The 24981-nt window shown below is 42.0% G+C and overlaps 1 protein-coding gene across 1 annotated transcript; it reads left to right on the forward strand.

Moving 5' to 3' along the window:
* Positions 1–161: 161 nt before the first annotated feature.
* Positions 162–24478, forward strand: LOC311001629 (protein O-GlcNAcase; the record flags this gene model as incomplete). The annotated part of the gene is made up of 17 exons (XM_083992737.1): positions 162–253; positions 2474–2525; positions 6109–6206; positions 6819–6949; positions 7030–7201; positions 7296–7394; positions 8572–8841; positions 10016–10102; positions 10744–11213; positions 11322–11496; positions 12415–12471; positions 12886–12971; positions 13089–13193; positions 13610–13701; positions 14336–14525; positions 15974–16133; positions 24342–24478. The coding sequence occupies exons 1-17, from the start codon at positions 211–213 to the stop codon at positions 24476–24478; spliced, it is 2424 nt and encodes an 807-aa protein (XP_083848863.1). The 5' UTR covers positions 162–210.
* Between the last annotated feature and the right edge of the window lie 503 nt (positions 24479–24981).

The following is a 24981-nucleotide window of genomic DNA, read 5'->3' on the forward strand; positions in this document are numbered from 1 at the left end:
GGGAGTTTCCGCTGAGCACGTGAACGCAGCACGGGTGCTCCAGCGTTGTAGAGGGAAGGAGAGGGAGAAGAGGAGGTGGAGGCAGACCGAGGAGCAGCATGAAGAATACTCCCGGTAACTAGGCTGACAGACGGGGAGAGCATCTCGTCTTCCCTCGCTCGTCTGGGGCCGACTGGAAGCAGCGAGGGGAGCAGCGAGGCTGAGGATAGGATGGAGGAGGAGAAGAGACCGTTTCTTTGTGGGGTGGTGGAAGGTAAGATGAGAAGAGTAAAATGAGTAAAAGGTGAAGGCCGACTTCATAACTAACCCTCTGTCAGATCATGTGATTTTTTTTTCTTACCTCGGGGAGATGATTTTGAAGCAGCCACCGTTTGACCTACATTTGCAAAACAACGATGTACCCTTGAGTAAGGGGGCGTGGGAGTGGTAGGCTAATGTACACTGACATAGGTTGGATGTAAAGGTCTTTATGAGAAGATGTGGTGGTGATCAGTCAGGCTCGAAGTGGAGATCAAAGAGCAGGCTGTGGAAAGCATTCAGTAGCCTACTGTCTGGTTCAAAAGCTGCAGCCTTAGGAAAGGAAATACTCTGGTTAATGGCTAGTGGTAACGATGATGACAGTGATTCCAATGGTGATGACTGTGATAATGAAAACAATGATAATGGTGCTGTGATGATAGTGATAATGGTTAAAGTGAAGATTATAATGATGGAGATGATGATTGTGACTGGAGAGGATGATGATGTTTTCTTGGTATGACATGATAAAAATAATGATGATGATGAGGAAGAAAGCTGTTCTCATAAAGATGATAGAAAAAATGAAGAAACCGCAGTAAAGAAGAGTATTGACACTCTTGTCTGTGATCTTGTTGAATGTGATGACGATGATGATGTGGAAAATGCTGATAGAGAAGAAGGTAGCCTAACCACAACAGGAACAGACACAGTAATTACTCCAGAAATGGTGAGGAAGGATACGAAACTGATGGTGATGTTTACAGAAGGAAGGTGTTAGTGACTGACATCTGCCTGAACATACCCTCTCACTATGTATCAGTGTGTGATAAAGGGATTATTCCAAGGTGAGATATTGCAATACAGTGTGCACCATATGTCATGTGTAACCCTGATACATATGGAGTACCCAGAAAAAATAAACAATGTGTTTGGTCTGATGAAATCTGAAGGAACAGCTCAACAATAATAATAATCTACATTTATGTTCATAGTTGGGACAGGTGAAATGGTGGTTTTGACACAATCAAGTCATTTACTACTAACATTTGTTTGATTGATTATTAAAATCGCTGTTTAACGTTGGGTGAGTTGTTGACTAGCTGCTTCAGCACTTCTGTGTTTGTTCTCTGTCTCTAGTCTCCAGCTCTATGAATCTCAGCTAATCTGGTTTCACAGCCTTTGGGATGTGTTTATTGTGTCTCCCTCTCCCTCTCCCTCTCCTTCTTTCTCTCCTCTCCTCTCTCGCTTTCTCTCTCCATCTCTCCCTCCGCCCCTCCGCCTTTATTACAAATCATTGGTGGACCCTCTCAAACCATGTGTGTTTTTCAGTCCCATGTGGTGGCATCCAGCAGTGTTAGTAATTGAGTCTGGTCTAGCGGGGAGCACTTGACATGCACACAGGTAGACATGTCATACACACGCACTGCAAAACACACACACTCCCCACGGGCGTGCAGGAGAAACCAGACTGGATTGCTTGTGGATCTGATTTACTTGTCACTATGACCCACTTACTGTACACACACACACACAGCACAACACAAAGGAGGGAGAGGGACACTTGAGATGCTCCTGTTTCTAAAAGGATGTGGCTGGGGATGAATTATGCCGCTGCCAAGTACAGAAGTGATGTGACCACGTAAGCTCTGGAGGAGCTTTCATCGCTTTATCCCCATAGAGTGCTGTAGCTGTAATGTCAGCAAACAGTGCCCAGCAGCTGATAAGTGTCTGGTTTGTGAATAAATGCTGCAGAGCTGCAGATGAACTAAAAACAGCACAGTGAACTATTTTTGACTTGATACGTGTACAGGACATCCACGTTACCAGTGTCATGCTGAATGTTTAATGGTAACAATGGAGGCTGATTTGAGATGTGCAGCATTTTTTCATTTCCATGATGCATTTGGAGTCAATATGCATACATCTGACTGAACATGAATGAAGAGTATTGAAAACTCTCAGGTTCAGTGCTCACACACACATGCTTTCCATTAAATCAATGTGATGTATTAATATATGTATAAGATAATTTCTACAAACAATAACAGGGTAAGATAGTAAACAGATAAATTATAGGGAGAGCCTTGCATGACTTTGCATAACTTATATAAGGACTGTAAGAGGTTTTAATTAGGTGTTGGTTGTCATGTATGTGGAGGATTAATATCATCATCCACTGTATTAGTAATATGACATTTATACAGTCATTACATTTCAATTTTTCTCTCTCCAGGTTTCTATGGGAGGCCATGGTCTATGGATCAGAGGAAAGTCCTCTTCCAATGGTGAGTCTGTCTCTGCTCTTTAAAGCTCATCAACTGTAATTAACCCAGTGTAACGGCCTTGCGTGTTACTCTGTATGTTCGCTGTGTGATCGCAGGTGTGCATATGTTTCGTTAGCTACGTCAGGAGGGATGTTGTCGTGATTACATGAATGGCGTGAACTCAGGAGCCTCTGACCTGACGCCTCTGGGTTTAAACCCAGTTGCATGCATCAGGCAGACCAGAGAAAAACCACTGAGGCAGAATGACACCACAGCAAAGGGCAGGCTCATCCTCAGTCCTGAGGCTCAGCCATGGATGACAGAAGGGGCAGAGGGAGGAGACAGATCATGTATATTGTGTTGTGGTGGAGGGATAGAGAGAGAGGATCAAATACAAGACGCAGGCCATTTGGTCCAATGCTGCCATCACTGCTGTATAATTGTACTCTGGTCTGTCAGTCCGGTCCAGACTCTATCTGAGAAACTTAAGTATAGATAGTGAAGACATTTTTTTTTTTACAGATATCCAGGGTGCAGGATTAACTCTTGTGACTCTGTAGCTTTGTTAATTTTTTCTTTTGAGTCATTTGTTATGTTAACTATTAAAGGGATAGTTCAACATTTTGGCAAATTGGCCCATTGCCATAATTCCTATAGTCATAGCAGTAGGTTCGTTACCTTTATTTGTCGGTGTAAGCTATTTTTAGAATGGCCGAGCCGAGCGGCGAGCTGCTCAGAGCTACGCTACGGAGGCTCATCAAATACACAATCCAACATCTCCAAAACGCTCTGGTGGACAAGTTGTGACCTGCACATTCAGATACTGTAATAACGGAACATTACAAGACAGAGCAGTTTTAGAGGCAAATGCAGAGACTGCTTGCTGAAAAAGTGTCCCTGAAGGCAACACACATCAGCTGTTTTGCATGGTTTTGCATCGTAGCGTGGTGAATGTGCAGGTCACAACTTGGCACTGGCATGTTCACCTCAGAATAAACTGCAGTAAGTTTGATGAGCCCCTGAATTTTCATTAGCACCATCATTGGACAAAGATTTGCACAATACTTCATATGAAAAAATCACCATCAAAACTAATAATACTCCCATGTACCTCAGCTGTGCTCAGTGTTTAGTGCTAAATAATAATGTTGGCATTATACCACAGTGAACTAGGCCCTGCTGAAGCGAGTATGCTGCTTGCACTTTGAGCATGTCAGCCATCAGACATGATCACACTTCTGTCTCTTAGAGCCATTTCTATAGACTTCAATGGTCTGTTACAGATTTTTAATGTTCAGACTTTTTGACATCCAGTATCTATTCAATGTCACTGAGGTAAATGTATGCAGCAGTGGGTTGAATTTTCTTCAATAGAGTTAAGTGACCATGGGTCACTAAAACACTATAATAACATTTATTAAACAAATTTCCGCCTCATTTCGTTGTCTAAAATCAGTATTTATGAGTGTGAATAGAGACTTTTTTGTGTCCTCTGTGTAACCTTTGTTGACGCAAGTTTTGCTTGCTCTTTATTTAGCAGCTACATTGTTTTTTTCCATGCTGAGACCGTCACACTGGGGAGCTGCTCAGTCACTGTTGGTCACAGAGGATGCTAATACCAATTTAGTGCCGAGCCCTCTCCTTTGCAGATGAGATCTAAGCAGCATAAAATATATGGGCAATTTAAAGCAGAGACAGTCAACATTCAAGATAATCAAATGGTCTTCTATACAGTCTCACTGCTTGAAGATGGAGTAATCCAATATAAAGGAAAAAGGTTCAGGAGCCAAGGCTCTTCCATACAAACCAAACAAAGGCAGCTCCTTGCTGAGTCTGCCACAATAGTTTTTTTCTCTTTTTTCTAACAGTTTCCTCACAAAGACCGACAAGCTCCTGCAGCATGAATAAGCTCACAGGGATTTCCAACACGAAGAAAACCACAGTAGAATACTAAAAGACAATTTCAGTCAAGGCACCACTCAAATCATCTGCAGTCCATTCATGGAGAACAAAGCGTGAAGTGAACACACTATTAATGGAACACCGGTCTTGTCAAATATGAATTTATGCACTAATGAGGTGTACAGAGCCCCCCTCTCATGCGCTATCATATTGAGTCATGTGCATGCACTGTAGTTAGTAGGGAACCAATTAATTCTCGATGACACAGTGATCTTACATATGAGTGGAATGACATAAATCCCTGGTGGGAGCTGTGACACAGTTTTGTATCCAATAGGAGCAGATGTCTGCATCCCCAGAGAAGCTGTCCCCTCTGCTCTCTGCTTTCCACTCTTCTTAAAAATACAGACCAGACCATAATACGGAAATATTTCTGCTCCTATTATTATAAAAAAACATTCAGTGTGGAAGGACAGTACAGTAAGCCAGGTGGTGTGCGCCTTATGATGCATGACGTCTGTACAGACTTTGTCAACCAGCCCATCACCGCTTTATTATGAAGATACGACGATGGCGACGGGTTTGAGTTCCAAAACTTTGTCGGTGTGGCAGCAGCCGAGTGTGTGGGCTCCAGGGTTATTTATAGGCTTGCTTTTTTAGACTCAAGTGTGGGGTGCGGGCAAATTTCATACACTGATTGTTGCATAAGTTTGGCAGAGTGGGGCTACAGTACGTAAGTGTGTGTGTGTGCGCAATTTGTGTGTTTGAGGGAGGTAGGCTGCAGCTTTGTGGAGGCGACTTACGTACCATCTGTCCAGGAAATGAAGCAGAGAGAGAGAGAGAGGGAGAAAGAGAGAGAGAGAACACAGTCCGCCCACAAATGACAAGAGACACAAGAGCTGGCCCTTATCCAGAGTGAGAGAGCAAGATTCGTGTTTTTATTTGTGTGTGTGCATGTGTGTCAATACAAGCTGATGTAGATTTTGTTTCAGTCCTAGTACTATGCTCTATTTATAATTCAGGAGGTCATTTCCTGTAACTGAGGCAGACATGGAGCCCCACGATCGATACAGTGGATCTGTTTTCTTGCCGCTTGTTGTTTTTCTGTTCATTCATTCTCACCCTCAGCTCCTTGAATCTGACAATATGATAATAATATAGACAGTAAATGCATGGATGAATACGTTTTGGTTACAGGATAATAATAATTTAAAGCAGATTTCAAATGGAAGAGTACCAAAGTGAGAGATAGAGTGTAAAATCATATAGTGGATTCTAAAATCTAATGAATCTAATGATTGAAAACTGCTTGCTTGGAGAAATTATTGTAAGTGGCAAGCTAAGGTAGATGGTGCTGGGTAGCCAAGTTGCTCAAAAAGTAGTAGTATGTGTGTGAAAGTTCTCAGTCATCCAGGTCATCATAGTCATTAAATGCCTCATCAGAAAGATGGAAAGAGTTTTTCAGAACTGAAGAAGTCTTTCTGATGAGAGGCGACACGTCTTCAAGGGGCAAGAGAAGTCCAGTTGCCTTTGATTACTGATTAGCACTTAACCACTTTTGTAGTGGTAAAAAAAAAGATCTTCAATTATGTGGAGGTGGAAGTTCTTTGTTTTTCTGCCTGGTTCCTGATTCACAGTCAGCAGTGAATTGACCTGAAACAGTGATTTGTTTCCTCCTGACGTCCTTCTCTTTGTTCACCAGGATGCAGCGTTGGGGGTTGAACACGTACCTGTACGGCCCCAAAGACGACCTGAAACACAGACTGTTGTGGAGAGAGGTGTACTCTCCTGAAGAGGAGGGTAAGAACACTCATTCATCCATCCACCCATCATGTATTTCTGCTGTCATCTAACCATACAGTATATGCAAGTCATTTTTCTCCATCATCTGTTGTTGTTTTTGTGATTGGAGAGTGAGACTCATTTCAGCCCCTGACTGTGCTAAAACCTGGCAGCAGGCTGGACTTCTGTCTTCCACTCCTTGTCCCAAATATTAAATTGCCTTTTCCATATTTCTATTGAATTAATTTTTCATTACCATCATAAAGACACTTTTATGTTGTCCATTATATGATTTTTATTGTACCCTGGAAGACTTGATGGCGTAAGTCAGGAGGCATTCGAGCCAGACTGAAATCCCTCAGAGATGCATAACACTGAGATTAGAGGGAACAATTAAATATATGGCACTCTAAGACGTGTGTAAGTGATGTTTGATTTTTTTTTTTTTTTTTTTATTCTTACGTATGCATTGTATTGAATGACTTGAGCTGCCCTTTCTGCATGGCATTGTGTAATATATCTGTCCTTTCTATCAGTTAAAAATCATAATCATTTTTATTTCTCCTTTTTGTTGGCCAGTCTGTCTCATTGTGTATCACTCTGATGACAGTTGTTTTTCCCTCCTCTCAGCTCAGTTGCGTACTCTCATAGCGGAGGCCCAGTCCAGAGGCCTGAGGTTTGTTTACGCCCTCTCTCCTGGTCAGGACATCGTCTTCTCTTCTGCCTGTGATCTGACACTGCTCAAACGCAAGCTGAGACAGGTAGAGAGCACACAATACAAGGATAAATACTACTTGATGTCATTGTTTTTGTCTCATAAAAGCCCTCTTTCTCTGTGTAGGTATCAGACCTGGGTTGCCAGGCATTTGCCATTCTGTTTGATGACATAGATCACTCCATGTGTCAGGCCGACAGCGAGGCCTTCTCCTCATTCGCCCATGCTCAGGTCAATGTAACAAATGAGATCTATCGGTTCTTAGGGGAACCACCCGTCTTCCTCTTTTGCCCAACAGGTAGGAACAGAGGTGAAACAAGTGATGCATAGGATTTCATAGTTTTTTAAATTGATATTGATGAATGAACACAACTCTTTCTCTGTCCCTGCAGAATACTGTGGGTCTCTGTGTTCTCCCAGCATATCTAAGTCTCCCTACCTGCAGACTGTTGGAGAGGACCTGCTGCCCAACATAACAGTCATCTGGACAGGTGAGGAACAAATACACATCTGTGATTCTGCAGACACGAACCCTGTACAGTTCATACACACACACACACACACACACACACACACACACACACACACACACACACACACACACACACACACACACACACACACACACACACACACACACACACACACAAACACAACAGAGCTCGGCATGCACAAATGCAAATAAGTACAGGAACAAATCCACACACAACCGCCTCCACAGGACAAAAAATGGTGTAGGTGCATATCCACCCACATGCATATGGAAGTACAGTGGAAACACACATACATTTACACACATTATTGCCTACACTATTTCACTTTATTTCTCAAATTTATCACTTGTTTTTTTTCTAGGCATTATCTGTACCACAATTTATAACATTTTTATTATAATGCCATATTTCTACAATTTACCTGTGTATTATTATATCAGGACTCCACTTAACACATTCACCAAAGCCGTCTGACATTACAGTAATAAACAATTGCTGTGTTTTGAACTTGACTGTAGTGCAGAGAAATCCCTATACCTATGTATACTGGTGGTTATCAGGTGTCAGTGAGGATCTTCATAATTAGAGCAGCTTTGGATTGTATGGGGTTGTTTTTGTTTTGGTGAGTGAGGTCCTTTGGTTATTCCTACAAATGCACATACACTGATTGAATAGCAGGTGATTTACTGTAAGAATAGAAAGGGATCAACTTCTTAAAGGAGACATATTATTTCCCTTTTCCACAAATTAAAATAGTTCCCAAAGACATGTCTATGACATGCTTTGGTCAAAATCCCCCAAGGATCAAACATCACAGCTCTTTTCATCCTCTCAAAACAGCCCTGTTCACAACGGCTGGTTTCAGTGCTGCAAATGAACCACTGCTTGCCCCGCCACGCCCCTTCTACCTTCTAAATCCGAATCCTAGTTACATCACTGGAAGACAACTGAATGAACAGCTCGTAAAATCACATGGATTTCAACCTAGGGAGCCTGTACATTACAGATTATTTTGTCAATTCTCACGTTTTGGGGGCCGGAAGGCAAAACAAACACGCAAATATCAAAGAGCCTTCAAAAAGTGATATTTCCATGATATGTCCCCTTTAATGTCAGCGTCTGGTCCTCTGTCTGAGATTTACCTGTTTCCCAAAGCTTTTCCCTCTTCCCACAGGCAGTAAGGTCATCTCTAGGAAACTGTCTGTAGACTGCCTGGCTGAGGTGGAGTCTGTCCTCCAGCGCCCGCCACTCATCTGGGACAACCTGCACGCAAACGACTATGATACCAGACGCCTCTTCCTGGGGCCTTTCAAGGGTCGAGAACCTCAGCTGAGGAGCCACCTGAGGGGCCTGTTGCTCAACCCCAACTGCGAGTTTGAAGCCAACTACATCCCACTGCATACACTGGGAAGCTGGTACAGAACTGGAAAGGAGGAGAGGAAAGGTGAGGGGAGGCAGAGGAAGGTAGCACTGATGAGACAGGAGATGTCCCGAGTTAATAAATGAATATTGGCTCTGCCAGACCACAGGCACGTACAGTTAGTGGCATTGCTTTCACAGAAATGTTTAATAAGCCAGAGTTGCCTGGCAACAAACACAACTGTAACCACCAGACAGAAATTTTGTCTGATGTAACTTAACAACAGAATTAACTTCTAGGAATTAAGAGCTCCATCTGTTGTCCTGGACAAAGCCAGCCAATCATCTTTCAGCTGAAGTTCACAGAAAATAAATATGAGCCTGAGTTTCATTATTTTCATCTACTCCCACAGTAAAGTTGATGGGCGTCAGAATGAAAACTAGACCTGTTAGACCTCTTTAATGCTGGAGCTGTGGGCCTTCATTTCTCAGTTGCTTCATATGTATTGTATTTAACTTACCCTGATGGTAAAACACATGAGAACATCCAGAGAAAGAAAGAGGAACCAGGGAATTGGATAGACGAATGTAGGAGAGAAACCACTGTTGCATGTGATGTTTTTCTGAAGACTAAGTGGAGGGAGCGAGGGGGTAGGGGCAGTGGTGGTGGAGGAATAATTGTGTGGTGTGATGAAGGAAGAAATGAGAAGGGAGGAAGGTCCCTCTGTGGAGGGGAAACAAGGCGGAGGGCCGGAGGAGGAACTGAGTGTAAGGGAGGGGGAGAGAGGAGATGAAGGGGCTGGCTGCGATGGGGATGGAAATGGAAAAGGAATTTTAATGATTACATGAGCGGGAGAGTGATGGGGGGTTGGTAGTATGTGAAATAATTACTGGATGCAGTCTATTTGTGTGGTAGGGATCTAACTTTCTGATTTCTGGTGTGGTCCTAGTTTAATGAAAATAATATAAAATCAAAACAACATACTTTCTGGACCAGGGAGAATTATAGTTCAGTTCAGTTTATCCATTGACAGCAACATTAACAGACCATAAAACACAGGATAAGTTGTGTTCATAGAGAGTTTTTTTTTTTATCTTCTTCTCTAGTCATGCATAGATATTGCAGATAAATCATGTGGTGTGTGAGTGGGTGGATCTGTGTGCAGGAATTGGAGAGTGGTTTTCTGTGTTGTGTTCTGTATGAATACACGTACAAGTGTGTCGTCATATACAATAACACAATGCCGTGTATGCTCTAGATGAGGAGTGCGAGTACTGTCCTGATAGAGCTCTGTCTTCTGCGCTACATGACTGGATGGAGGAACTCAACCAACCACTGCAAGCAGGTGAAACATTGTGCTGTGCTTGTATCTGTGTGTGAGATTATGTATACCTTAAAGGTCCCACTTTGTATAAAGTGAAATTTCTATGTGTTCTTTGATTATAAAGCATTTCATTGATTATATATTATTACTGTGTAAGTATCAAAGTCTCAGTGCACAGAGAAATGCACACAGCCTGTATTCAGTAACTGAGCCTTAAAACCGGCTGTCAGGACTGTAACTTAGTGATGTCACAACAAAACAGTTACTGCCCCCAGCCATGCCCCAAGCCCCGCCCACCTGGACTTACAATCCAACTTTACAGGATTTGGTTTCTCTAAATGCTTCCCTGAAATCTGCTCTATTTTTCTTTTTGATCACTCACAACAGTTAACCAATTAGAAAATAAACAAAAGAGCCTCCTCTCTTCTGATTGGTTCACTGACCTGTTGTTACTGGAGCTCCAGAAAGAAGCAGAACTGTACAACTAAATTAAGATGTTTTTTTGTTCTTAAAACTACAAATATATCCTCTTATGGTTACTAAAATACTTGAAATAAAACAAAAAAAGTGTAAGTATTGGGTCTGTAACTGTTATTTGAGTATTAACAGCAAACTGAGGAAAAATGTATTTTGTTTTGTTGATGTTTTTTTAACTGCTTTAGGTCGGCAGAGCACAAGAGCCGAGCAGCGTTCCTCTGCTCCGGCATCTCGCTGCAAAACTCCTGACAGATCTGACTGCTCCTCTACATTCAGAGGGAGCGCCGCTGTGGCCAAACTTCCCGTCTTCCCCCTCAACTCCAGTTCACCTCCGTCATCGCCTACAAAGGGCAAAGAGGAAAGGGAGGGGCGAGACGGGGGGGAGAAGAGGAGGACAAACCAGCCTGGTCAACCCAATCACCAACCTCCAGGATCCAAACCCGGAGCACCTTCAGGTGGACAGAAGACCCCGGGTTGGGGGACCTGTAGCGGGAAGGGCCTGTTAACAGAGTCCCAGGTGCGGCTGCTGGTGGGTCTTCACTATCTTCCCCATGAACACGGCCCGTCTGCCCAGAAACTGCTGCAAGACCTGACCTGGCTTAAATCAAACTGCCACCTGGTCAGTGCTAACACCAAGAAGACAGCTCCGCAGAAGGTTGGTGGTGGATTTCATCTTGATGAAGGTTGAATTTGGATAGTTTCTACTCCACATATGCTAATTATAACCTCAACCTGTACCGTACATGCATGTGTGTGTCCTCAGGTTGACGAGTGGCGTGGCCGGGCCTCCAGGCTCCTGTCTCTGTGTGAGGACATAGCACAGCTCCACTGCAGCGTGGTGGGTGGAGCCAACAGGGCCGTGCTCTATGACCTGTACCCTTATGTGTGGGACCTGAGGAACACTGCTCTGGTGGCGAAGGCCTTCATCTGCTGGCTGGGTAAGGAGGAGAGGAGATGAAGCAGGAAAAACACTGGAATACTGAGTGATGGTAACACATTTATAATGCATTAATTCTCATTTGTATGTAGTTTATAAATACAGTTAGTGCTTATCATTGATGAGTAAAACATTTTTAACTGTGTTTATAAACAACATGCTAATGAGCAGGGCCGTTGTATAGGGGAGAAAGGTGATGATAATTCTAGGGGCCCAGAGCCCAGTGGGGCCCATAAAAACCCCCAGTAGTCTAATCTTTGTATGACTGAATTATTCTGCATAAGACCCTGACTAATACTCATAGTAATGCTGCATTAGCATCAAAACAAAGTAAATAAAAAATGATAATACATACAGTATGTAGTCTAAGAAAGAAGGGGAAAAGTCAGCAGGCAGGGGCCCACTTTAGTATTCTTTCAGGGGGCCCAGAATTCCTAGCAACGGCCCTGCTAATGAGTATTCATGTGTTATAAATTACAAATTCAGTATTTAAAGCTTAACTAATGCTTAATATTGTGTACTTATTATAAAGTAAAGGCAGTTTTTGTATACTACAGTATCATATCAAAAATCATGCTTTGGAAACTGTCTTAAAGTATATTATAGTATTATTTGTTATACCATACTGGCAAGGTATAGGGGCCGATGCACACCTAAAAAAATCTTTAAAGGACAGGTGCGTTGGAGCATGGGATTGGAGTCAACAAAGAAAAAAGGGTCTCCCGCACACTGTCAGAGACAACGTTTCAGTCCACAGGACCTTTTTCTTTTCCTTTTTTTCCTTTTCCTTTGTTATACTATACTACATGAACACAAACAGGAAATCGGTGTATTAGAAGTGAGAGTTCTTGGCATAGCTGAAAATGTTGTGAATTCCGTTTGGTTTTAATTACTCTCTATGTTCCCTCACCCCGCTCAGACGGACGAGTGTTGAGTGACAGCTCCACCCTGGGCTCCTGGAGGAACTGCTTCCACTGTGAGTAGACAATGACCTTTAAATTGATTGTCTCTCTATCTATGCCTGAAATAAGGTGTTACAAGCAGCCCCCGCAGCACAAAGCAAATCTGTTCTGGCAAATTGCCACCCAACATTCAGTCATTGTCTCGGTGGAGCTCAGTAATTAATGGTGCAGTGAGGACTTAACCACCAGTCATGCTTCAAATATTAATGTTAGTGACATAAAAACAGAAGAAGACAACTTCAGCTAGCGTGTGGTGGTGAAGACGTGTGTTGGTGTGAAAACAATAAACTTTGATGCCACCATGAATATTTAAAGCAGTTTAAAGAGACTGGGGTCATTTTCTACCTGTGTTGATAGAACTTTACTGACATTTGACTGCAGAACCACAGGATGTCCCCACACTGACATTTAGTGCTTGTCTGTGGCAGGGTGTGGCAAAACCACAGGAGCCGACCTACTGGGAGTGGAGTCAGAGCCATGGGTGTTCAAAGGGGGCGTGTCTGGAGAGGTGCAGGTAGGGGCGTGTCATTTTTCCATGGATTATTCTGTATTTCTTCTTTTTATTTGACATGATGGTTAAATCTTTTTTATAACTGTGCTGTGTGTGTGTGTGTGTTTTGGTGGTGTACAGATGCTTCTCCCCATAGGCAGCAGCAGTGAGCTCTTCAGTCATCCTCCTCCACTCTTCCCTACCTCTCGCCTCTATAACATCAGGCCCTATCACGGCAAGGACAAGGTGGGCAGTTACACTCACACATATTCTCAGTTCACACAGAACTGCAGGATAATTCACAGAGGTCAAAGGTGTTTTCAAGAATAGAAACGTCGGGTGATATTTGTGTATGTTTACAGTAGGCTACATTATTTACCTCAGCCCAGGAGCAAACCAGGGAGGAAGAGCATTTCTAGGTCACGCAGACACTCTGACTTAGTGAAGGAAAGTCATTTAAAATTGATGGAATTTTCAATCAGTGCCACAGCAGGATCCTTATATGGAGAAATGCTGCAAAATTAAACAGAGAATGTGAAAGGCTCCTGATTGTTCAGTCACCTGTAGATTTCAGTTCAACATTTCCTCACAGGCGCGAGGGAAACATGGGTCCTAACATATGGATTTTTTTTCATTGCGTGTGAATGTGTGTGTGTGTGTAGGTGGAGTTGTATCGGATGGTCCGCCAACTTCACATCAGGACTCAGGGCGGCCAAGAGTCCAGTATGGCTCACCCTGATATCGTAGGAGACAGGTATATGTTTGAGAGAGGAAGAAGTTTGAGATTTCATATTTACAAAATACTGGGAGGAAGATTGTTATTTTATTTCAGTTCAATTAGTCAGTTAGTATTATATATACTGATGTGTTGTTAATGTTGGTGTTATTTTGATTTTTATTATCATTAGTTTATACTGATACTGATGTTGTTATTTTTACTGTTATTTTATTTTCATTATTATGACCATTAGTTTCATACAGATATTCACATGAAATAATAATTGGTATTAACATGATTATAATGAAATAGAGAGTGGGGGTAGGAATTAATATGTTTTTTACTTATTCCTACTCCTTTTTGAACATGTTTAACTTTATTGTATTGTATTATTGTTAGTTAATTAGTAGAAAGAAAGGAAGGAAAGAAAAAAAAGGAAAGAATTGCAGTTTTGTCTGTTTGATTTTTATATATACTCTTTTATTTTATTATTTTTTCCTTCTCTGATTATGGAGATCATGAATGGTTAATTTGTGTGGTTTTATTTAGTAGTAATTAACTGTTCAGTGCTTATACATGTTGGAAATAAAGATTTTAAATCAAAAACAATATATATTAATTTTCATATCTATTTTCTTTAGAATTAAATAATGTCTTTTCATTCCTATAGATGTCTGGGCCCGTGTCTGGCCCTGTGTCCAGAGTACACCTTCATCCTGGAGGATGAGCTGGGTGTGTGTGGCTGTGTCCTGGGCATCTCGGACGTCCGCTCCTTTGCCAAGCGGTGCCAGGCCAGCTGGATGCCCGCCATGAGGGACAAATACCCATCCAAGGGAGGCAACACACACCCCAACACACAGGTGAACACGAGGAGCATTCAAACCACTTTACACGCCGACACTCACTCCTGACAACACACTCACACACACACACATCAAATTATGCACACAAGTGTTTAGATGGATCAGTGCCTGCAGTCAGGCCATCTGGATCCTTCTGTGACGGACTAATATCCAACTGGGAAATAGGTGGCACACACAGGTAAACAAAGTAAATGACACACACACTAGAAGCAGAAATATAAATGCATGGGAGTTTAGCTGTAGCCAACCAGGACTATATAGTTATTTTCCGTTTTGCAGTGACTTTTGGCTCAGCTCACACAGGACATTACATCAGAGTTTCTTTGTTGAAAACAGGAGGAAACACAGTAACACACTTGGTTACAGTGTTGACGTTGCTCATCCTGACAAACAGTTCAGTGATCTCAGATAAACAGAGCCGGTGGTGAGCAACAGACACACTCACTCCCTGACATCTGTGCAGGATTTATCAGCCCACTCTGTGCGTCACGGTGCACGCTGACATTCCCACTTTGAACGACTGTCATTCACTCCGCACACACGGGTTCACAAGCTTCACCGCTGAAGGATTTCAGGACTGCTTATCAAAGTTGAACACAATGAAGGGAGCCACTGAGCAGCATCTCTTCCTGCTGTATTGCACACAGGTTTACAATGTTAACACTTTGGACTGGGAGTATATCCTTTTCTATACATGTAGCTGCCTTAAAAAAAAGTGAAGAAAAATGCTGTCAAGGTTAAAGGTTTCCTTTATTGTCACTGTACAAGTACAGCGAAATTTCGGCAATCAGTACATATACAGTATACAATTAGAATAGACAGACACAACAGGATGACTGAGAATTAAGAGGGGGGAGGAAAAGGGGGAGAAACAAGAGGGAAAAGGAGGGCCCAGCTTCTCAGATGGGACGTAGCCTACATTAGACCAATCACAGAGCTTTGTTTCTCCAAAATAAAAGCTGATGATGATTAATGTTATGTTACTAGGAACATAATATATGCCCAGATCTAATTTGGAGAAAGTTTGTGCATCATTATCGATGTTAGGTTGCAGGCAACTTGAAGGTTATTGAGTACTTTTATTGTCAGAATCACTTCTGAAATTTTTCTTGCGTCCAAGACACTTGTTCCCCATGACAAAGAAACATTACAAAATATAAACACAACATGACACCAAACCAAAATATCACATCAAACAATGCAAAAAAACAACAGAATATAACAAAAGACAAACATCAGACACAAAGTGGCTGCAGTGCCTCCAAGTCCCTATTCAGGCCCTACCAAGCCCATGGTCTAATGAGTTTTTATCAGTCACATATGGCTCATTAGTAACATCTAGTGGCAGCAGGTGGAAACTACAACAACATAGAAATACCAGTTTCCACAGCCATCATTGAACTACTTGCTGGCAACACACTGTGACAGTATCCTTGTGTCTGTAGGACTTGATCCAGCTGATGGAGGAGGACCAGGGTGAGTACCCAGACTCCCTGCTCTATCACTTCCCCTCTCAGCTGCGACTGGACGCCCTGCCGGAGCTGGTGGACGTCAGCGTCAGCCGCACCCTGCTCACCGCCCTCCTCACTGCACTCAAGGCAAACGGTAAAGTAATTATAATATACATGTATGTTTTTTTTATTTCATTTAAACATCGGTAATGTAGTTCTGTAACAATGACATTATATTTGAAAACAACTTCCTCAGAGTTGTTATCGATCACAAGCTCTGCTGGAAGCCACATATAAACTTATTAAAGAGTAAAATATCAAAAACCACTTCAATTTTGTAACAATAAACTCACTAAAAATTCTACAAAGCAGACTATAAGCAAACAACCAATCAATTATTTAAATACATATAATCTCAAATTTAAGTTTTATGTTCAAAATTAACAACAACATGCTGCCTGATTGTATTAAGAAAATGTTCAAAAAAAGACAAAGACATGACAACTTCAGAGGGGTATGTATATTCACATAGACTAAAATCAGAACCAACACAAAACAAAGATGTACAACGGTAACAGCCGTCAATTTATGGAATAATCTGGAAAATGACCTAAAAACATGTAGTACTATAACCACATTTAAATACACTTTAAAGTAGGATGATCAATTCATATGAGTTATAACTATGAACTTGGTGTTTGTTTGTTGAAAAATGAAACAGATTGCATAGTGTAATATAACCTGATGTGTAATAGGGTGTACACTAAGCCATGCTTCAGCCTACAGCTTTTCGGTCTAAATGTCGATTGCGCACCTTCTTTATTTACTTATTTAATTGCTTACTTTGATTTGCTCATTTTTGTTCTGTCATATTTTCTTGGACCTTGTCCAGCTGCTGTGTTTATGTTGAGCTGTAATTTATATTGTACAATGAGGTGCCGTGTCAAGACCAAAATAAACTAAACTAAGTCTGATGAAATGAAGGCGTAATCTCTCTTGTTGATATTTCAGTTGCTTGCATGGTGCTCAACGGTTTACGGCTGAAGAGATGAAAAATATGGGGTTGATATGGGTGAAACAGATAATTACCCGTAATTCAAAAATAAAACTTAAGTTCTGATTTAAAGCAGAAGTAAGCGGAATGTTTGTGTTAATGTCTTAAATAGTTCTATCTTCCGACAGCAATCACTTCTATAGAGTGTTTGGTCTGAAACACGGGTCTGTCAGTCACTCTGCTCTGCTCTGCTCTGAGCCGAGGAGAAAACTTTCCTTGTATCCTACAACCTTTATCCAATGAGGAGAGAGAACGGCCTAAAGGGGCGGTCCTCTCTGTGTGTGCAGCCATGGGATGCGCGTGAATGTGGTGACTTAGGGGCGAGGGCGGGGACTGCTAACTCGAAAACGACCAGATCGCTTACTTCTGAGGATCATATATGCAGAAATGTTTTTTTTTTTGTATTTTATTTGGGGTTTTTAGAGAGAGAGAGAGAGAGAGAGAGAGAGAGAGTTGATTGGAGAGAGAGAGACATAGAGAGAGAGAGAGAGAGAGAGAGAGAGAGAGAGAGAGAGAGAGAGAGAGAGAGAGAGAATTGATTGGGGAGAGGGATATTACTAAGACGAGCCAGTGGAAAGTGGGCTGGGGTGGAGAGAGGAGGTGGTTGGAGCTTCTAGAGTGGGGTGGAGGAGAGATGAGGAAGTGGTTGGATGGAGAGAGGAGGTGGGGTGGTGGAGAGGGGAGGTGGGTGGAGCTGCTGCAGCCCCCTCCCCCTCCACCACCTGATTCTCATCACCCTCATCCTCGTCTCCTTTTCCTCCTTCCAGCTCCTCGTTGGTCCTCTTCCAGAACCAGAAGCGTCTCCTCCTCTTCTGCATTTTCAGCATCAGCTTCTCCAGTAGTTGCTTCTCTGTCTGGAGAGCCAGCTTGTCCAGCTGCAGTGAGTTGTTCTGGTCCTCCAGGTTTCCCTTCTCACTCTGCAGGAGGTTCTTGTCTGCTCGCAGGTGTTTTTTCTCCACCTGAAGGACCTTGTATTTTTCTTGGAGGTTGTTCTTCTCCACTTCCAGCCTGTTGTTGTCCTGTTTTAATTCTTTGGTTTCCTCCTCAAGGACCTTGTTTTTTCCTTGGAGGTTGTTCTTCTCCACTCCGAGCCTGTTGTTCTCCACCTGAAGGACGTTGTAGTTGTCTTGGAGAACTTTCCTATCTGCATGCAGGATATTATTGATTTCCTGGAGGTTTTTCTTCTCCAACTGAAACCTGTTGTTTTCTTGTTTCAGGTGTTTATTCTCCACCTGAAGGACGTTGTTATGGTCTTGGAAATTTTTCTTATCTGCATGCAGTAGATTGTTCACTTCTTGCAGGTGTTTATTTTGAGCCTGAAACCTGTCGTTGTCCTGTTTCAGTTCTTTGTTCTCTACCTGCAACATGCTGTTGTTTTCTTGGAGGTGTCTGTTCTCTGTGTCCAACCGGTTGTTTTCTGCCAGGAGCTTTTCTCTCTCCAGCTGCAACATGTCGTTGGCAGTCTGGAGGTTTTGCAGAACCTGGTTTTGTGCCTGTAAGTGTCTTTTTTCTTCCCTCAGGATTTGGTTAGTGGACTGCAGTGTAAGCTTCTCATCCTGAAGGACTTGGTGTTTTTCTTGTTGTCTTTGGGACACCTCCTTCAGGATGAGCTTTTCTGTGTGCAGCTTCTTGTTCTCTCTCTTCAGGACTTTTATCACCTCCTCCAACTCTTCCACTTTCCTCAAACTGGTGTCCTTGGTGTCCTTCTCTATCAGTCTCCGTAGATCATCTGAGCATTTTTGGAACATGTCCAAATACATATCCTTAGCCTTCTTGAGTTCCTGGATCTGAATGTCCTTTTCTTTGACATTCTCTGTCATTTCCTCCAAATGCACTTCCAGTTCCCCGTTCCTTAGGTGCAGTTCTTTCTTCTGACCCATCTTCTTCCAGGAGACTGTCTGCTCGTTGGGACATTCTTGAGTTTGTCCTCTGTCATGGTTTGGAGGACTTTGCTCAGCAGCTTCTGCAAATTCTGCCCAAGTGAATTTTCTTCCAGCCATGGTGTGGTTGCAGTCTTACGTTTGAAGACCAAATACTCTGGCTCAGTGTGTCTGAGATTCACAGATAGCAGCCTGTATATACCAGAATTTAAAGTTCTGGGTAAATATACAGGTTTTAAAATTATCTATGACTTCAGAATAACTTTACGTTTTTGTGACAAAACAAATTATGATGTGATGTTGACGTGATGGATGAATAGGCTACTCTTGCACTGTGTGACTAAATAACACGGATACCAGCCTGTGAATAACAGCCTTAGAAGTTCTGGGGCTATTTACAGGTTTTGAGAATTCTATTTCTATATGACATCACATTTTTTTTCCTTTGAAGTCCGTACAGAGGACTGAGACTGTGACATCACAGCTTATGTTGAATTCTACATGACATCACGTTTCTTTGCTTTGTCACTGAGGAGAGACTGTGACATCATAGCTTATTGACATGTTCATTGTTGGGCATGTTACTTTAAAAAAGTAATTAGTTATAGTTACTAGTTACCTTCCCCAAAAAGTAACTGAGTTAGTGACAGGGTTACGATATGATAAAAGTCAGTGGTGTAGTCTAATTTTTTTTAGTGGGTATACTGTTCATACTTGTATCACTGGTGGTTCTCAAACTTTTTTACATCAAGGACCCCAAAACTGACACAAATTAGACCACGGACCCCCATTGGACATCATTTTGAAGCAAACACCAGCAATACACAAACAATCAATGTACGTTTAAATTAGGCGTACATTTTTGAAAGATTATAGAGAAATTTCTGGAAAAAAGTGGTACAATTTCTTTAAAAAAAAGTTGAAACATTTCTGGAAAAAGGTTTAAAAAAAAGTTTAAGATTTTTTTAAAAAGGGGTAAAATTTCTAAAAAAGTAAAAAGGTTTTTAAAAAATTGAGAAAAAACTGGTAAAATTTCTCAAAAGAATTCTAGAAAAAGCAAAAAAGTGGTAAGATTTCGCAAAAAACTGTAGAAAATTTCTCTAAAAAAAAATCTCTCTAAAAAAGTAAAAAGGTTTTTAAAAAAATTGAGAAGAAACTGGTAAAATTTCTCAAAAAAAATCTTGGAAAAGTGGTGAAATTTCAAAAAAAAAAAAAAAAAAATGAGGGCGTAATCTCTCTTGTTGATATTTCAGTTGCTTGCATGGTGCTCAACGGATTACGGCTGAACTGAAGAGATGAAAAATATGGGGTTGATAGGGGTGAAACAGATAATTACCCGTAATTCCAGGTAGCGCCTGTTAAAACTGTCACCACTGTGTAGTGTGAGGAAGGACAGAGGCACTGATGTTGCATTCAGGTACAGTCAGGCAGATGGCCGTTGGCAAACGGGTCGGGTAAACAATACGATATCACCATGACAACATATTGTCACGCCTGTATTGTTTTGTCTCGTGCTGGTGGACCACTTGTTTACATAGACGCTTGTTTATCCTGTTACATGCAGCGTCTGTTGTCTGTCTGACGTCTGCCCCATTTCACGTGAATGCAACATCAAGAATATGTTCAGATATGCAACCGCACCGCTAGATGGGGGGAATTCCTACACTTTATAACTTTAAGTTAAAGCACAATTTAACAGTTGTACTGTATGTCATTATTCAAAGAGGATCATATATGCAGAAATGTTTTTTTTGTATTTTATTTGTTTGTTTTTTTGAGAGAGAGAGAGAGAGAGAGAGTTGATTGGAGGGAGAGAGAGAGAGAGAGAGAGAGAGAGAGAGAGAGAGAGAGAGAGAGAGAGAGAGAGAGAGAGAGTTGATTGGGGAGAGGGATATTACTAAGACGAGCCAGAGGAAAGTGGGCTGGGGTGGAGAGAGGAGGTGGTTGGAGCTTCTAGAGTGGGGTGGAGGAGAGATGAGGAGGTGTTGGGATGGAGAGAGGAGGAGGTGTTGAGGTGATGATGAGGGGAGGTGGGTGGAGCTGCTGCAGCCCCCTCCCCCTCCACCACCTGATTCTCATCACCCTCATCCTCGTCTCCTTTTCCTCCTTCCAGCTCCTCGTTGGTCCTCTTCCAGAACCAGAAGCGTCTCCTCTTCTTCTGCATTTTCAGCATCAGCTTCTCCAGTAGTTGCTTCTCTGTCTGGAGAGCCAGCTTGTCCAGCTGCAGTGAGTTGTTCTGGTCCTCCAGGTTTCCCTTCTCACTCTGCAGGAGGTTCTTGTCTGCTCGCAGGTGTTTTTTCTCCACCTGAAGGACCTTGTACTTTTCTTGGAGGTTGTTCTTCTCCACTTCCAGCCTGTTGTTGTCCTGTTTTAATTCTTTGGTTTCCACCTCATGGACCTTGTTTTTTCCTTGGAGGTTGTTCTTCTCCACTCCGAGCCTGTTGTTCTCCACCTGAAGGACGTTGTAGTTGTCTTGGAGAACTTTCCTATCTGCATGCAGGATATTATTGATTTCCTGGAGGTTTTTCTTCTCCAACTGAAACCTGTTGCTTTCTTGTTTCAGGTGTTTATTCTCCACCTGAAGGACGTTGTTATGGTCTTGGAAATTTTTCTTATCTGCATGCAGTAGATTGTTCACTTCTTGCAGGTGTTTATTTTGAGACTGAAACCTGTCGTTGTCATGTTTCAGTTCTTTGTTCTCTACCTGCAACATGGTGTTGTTTTCTTGGAGGTGTCTGTTCTCTGTGTCCAACCGGTTGTTTTCTGCCAGGAGCTTTTCTCTCTCCAGCTGCAACATGTCGTTGGCAGTCTGGAGCTTTTGCAGAACCTGGTTTTGTGCCTGTAAGTGTCTTTTTTCTTCCCTCAGGATTTGGTTAGTGGACTGCAGTGTAAGCTTCTCATCCTGAAGGACTTGGTGCTTTTCTTGTTGTCTTTGGGACACCTCCTTCAGGATGAGCTTTTCTGTGTGCAGCTTCTTGTTCTCTCTCTTCAGGATTTTTATCACCTCCTCCAACTCTTCCACTTTCCTCAAACTGCTGTCCTTGGTGTCCTTCTCTATCAGTCTCCGTAGATCATCTGAGCATTTTTGGAACATGTCCAAATACATATCCTTAGCCTTCTTGAGTTCCTGGATCTGAATGTCCTTTTCTTTGACATTCTCTGTCATTTCCTCCAACTGCATTTCCAGTTCCCCGTTCCTTAGGTGCAGTTCTTTCTTCTGACCCATCTTCTTCCAGGAGACTGTCTTCTCGTTGGGACATTCTTGAGTTTGTCCTCTCTCATGGTTTGGAGGACTTTGCTCGGCAGCTTCTGCAAGTTCTGCCCAAGTGAATTTTCTTCCAGCCATGGCGTGGTTGTAGTCTTACGTTTGAAGACCAAATATTCTGGCTCAGTGTGTCTGAGATTCACAGATAGCAGCCTGTGTACACCAGAATTTAAAGTTCTGGGTAAATATACAGGTTTTAAAATTCTCTATGACTTCAGTACGTTTTTGTGACAAAACAAATTATGATGTGATGTTGACGTGATGGACGAATAGGCTACTCTCGCACTGTGTGACTAAATAACACGGATACCAGCCTGTGAATAACAGCCTTAGAAGTTCTGGGGCTATTTACAGGTTTTGAGAATTCTATTTCTATATGACATCACATTTTTTTTCCTTTGAAGTCCGTACAGAGGACTGAGACTGTGACATCACAGCTTATGTTGAATTCTACATGACATCACGTTTTTTTGCTTTGTCACTGAGAAGAGACTGTGACATCACAGCTTATTGACATGTTCATTGTTGGGCATGTTACTTTGAAAAAGTAATTAGTTATAGTTACTAGTTACCTTCCCCAAAAAGTAACTGAGTTAGTAACAGGGTTACTATATGATAAAAGTCAGTGGTGTAGTCTAATTTTTTTTAATGGGTATACTGTTCATACTTGTATCACTGGTGGTTCTCAAACTTTTTTACATCAAGGACCCCAAAACTGACACAAATTAGACCACGGACCCCCATTGGACATCATTTTGAAGCACAAACAATCAATGTACATTTAAATTAGGCATGCATTTTTTTTTAAAGATTATAGAGAAATTTCTGGAAAAAGTGGTACAATTTCTTTAAAAAAGTTGAAACATTTCTAGAAAAAAGTGGTAAGATTAAAAAAAATATAATAAAAAAAGTTTAAGATCTTTAAAAAAAAGGGGTAACATTTCTAAAAAGTAAAAAGGTTTTTAAAAAATTGGAAACAACTGGTAACATTTCTCAAAATAATTCTAGAAAAAGCAAAAAAAAGTGGTAAGATTTTGCAAAAAAATAGAAAATTCCTCTCTAAAAAAAGGGGGCAAAAATAATACAAAAAGGAGTTAAAATTTCTTGTAAAAAAGAAAAATTGAGAAGAAACTGGTAACATTTTCAAGAAAAAGTTGGGGACCCCCTTGAACCCTGTCAACCCTTCCACTTTGAGAACCACTATATACTTTAGGTAGATAGTTTTGTTGTACTGGGTACACTGAAATATTTATGCATTTTCAGTGGGTATACTGAGTATACCTGTGTATCACATCACTACATCACTGATAAAAGTAATTAAAGCAGAAGTGAGTGATATATTTGTGTTAATATAAGTCTTAAATAGTTATATCTTCCGACAGCAATCACTTACATAGAGTGTTTGGACCGAAACACGGGTCTCTCAGTCACTCTGCTCTGCTCTGAGCCGAAGAGAAAACATTTATCGTATCCTACAGTTTTTATCCAATGAGGAGAGAGAACGGCATGCAGGGCTGTGTGTGCAGCCAAGGAACGCCGTGAATGTGGTGACGTAGCGACGAGGACTGTTATGGTGCGTTCAAGGAAACTCGTATTTTTCCGACCGTGAAGTGGTACCAGTTCGATCTGGTACGAGTTCACCGGTCGGAAGTTACGAGTGGCCGTTGTAGTGACTTTCACCGGTAAAACAGGTCGGAAAAACACGAGTGGGTTGCCTGGAACGCTACAAAGTCGTAAGTTGTGACTTGAAGCTGTAATTTACGATTTCAAAAGCCTGCCTGGAACGCAGCATTAGCGAAAACGACCGGATCACTCACTTCTGCTTTAATTACCAAGAAAAGTAACTATTCGGTTCTTTTTTTAAAATGCTACAATATGTCAAATTACTGAGACTTCTCTCCCTAACCCCCGTTTATCTGGAATTAACCAAGTTGCTCGTGACTCCTACACAATAAAACTTAACATACTGCATATGGGAGAGGGAGTTAGGTGTCAAGATGTTTCCACACCACTGGATTCAGAAGTTGTAAAATATATATGAACCTCTTAAAAGTATATGATGTGTATTTTTATCTGCAGTTTGAGGGGGAGAGCTTCTACAAACATTTTTCATGACTTCTTTTTCTTGCCCGTGTCTGTCTGTCTGTGTGTGTGTGTGTGTAGGTTCTCAGGGTGTGTTCTGTGAAGTGCAGCCGACAGACCGTCAGAGGCTGGAGTTCTTGACAAAACTGGGCTTCCTGGAGATCCTCAGAGGAGAAGCCAGGAGCAGAGAGGGAGTGGTGCTGGGGAGGCTGCTCTGAACATGAAACATTCACACTCACACACACACACACACACACACACACACACACACACACACACACACACACACACACACACACACACACACACACACACACATACACACACACACACACACACACACACACACACACATGGGTACACACACCACCAGAAACATGTCACAGCACTTGCACCATGCAGTAGATACACAAAGGCACTTACATACACCGAAAGATGGTAGAAGACGTGTTTCCTCCACCAGGAGAGAAAACCTGTGAAGGAACAGTCGTGGATTGAGTGTGTGTGGCAGTAATGGGGATGAAACCAGAGATTTCTGAGGGATTTACAAAATATGAAATAAACCTTGAATGAATCAAAACCTTGAGCAGAACCGTGTTAATCTCTCATGGTTCTACCCCTGGCTGAGGATTTACAAGGTTTAGTCGAGTTTGAAGGAAGTCAGTAACAGAACAGGTTGATGTGGGAGCAGAGCACTAAGTCACAGCACAACATTCAATCA

This window comes from Trachurus trachurus, assembly GCF_905171665.1.
Source record: "Trachurus trachurus genome assembly, chromosome: 18".
In the NCBI taxonomy this organism is placed as follows: domain Eukaryota; kingdom Metazoa; phylum Chordata; class Actinopteri; order Carangiformes; family Carangidae; genus Trachurus; species Trachurus trachurus.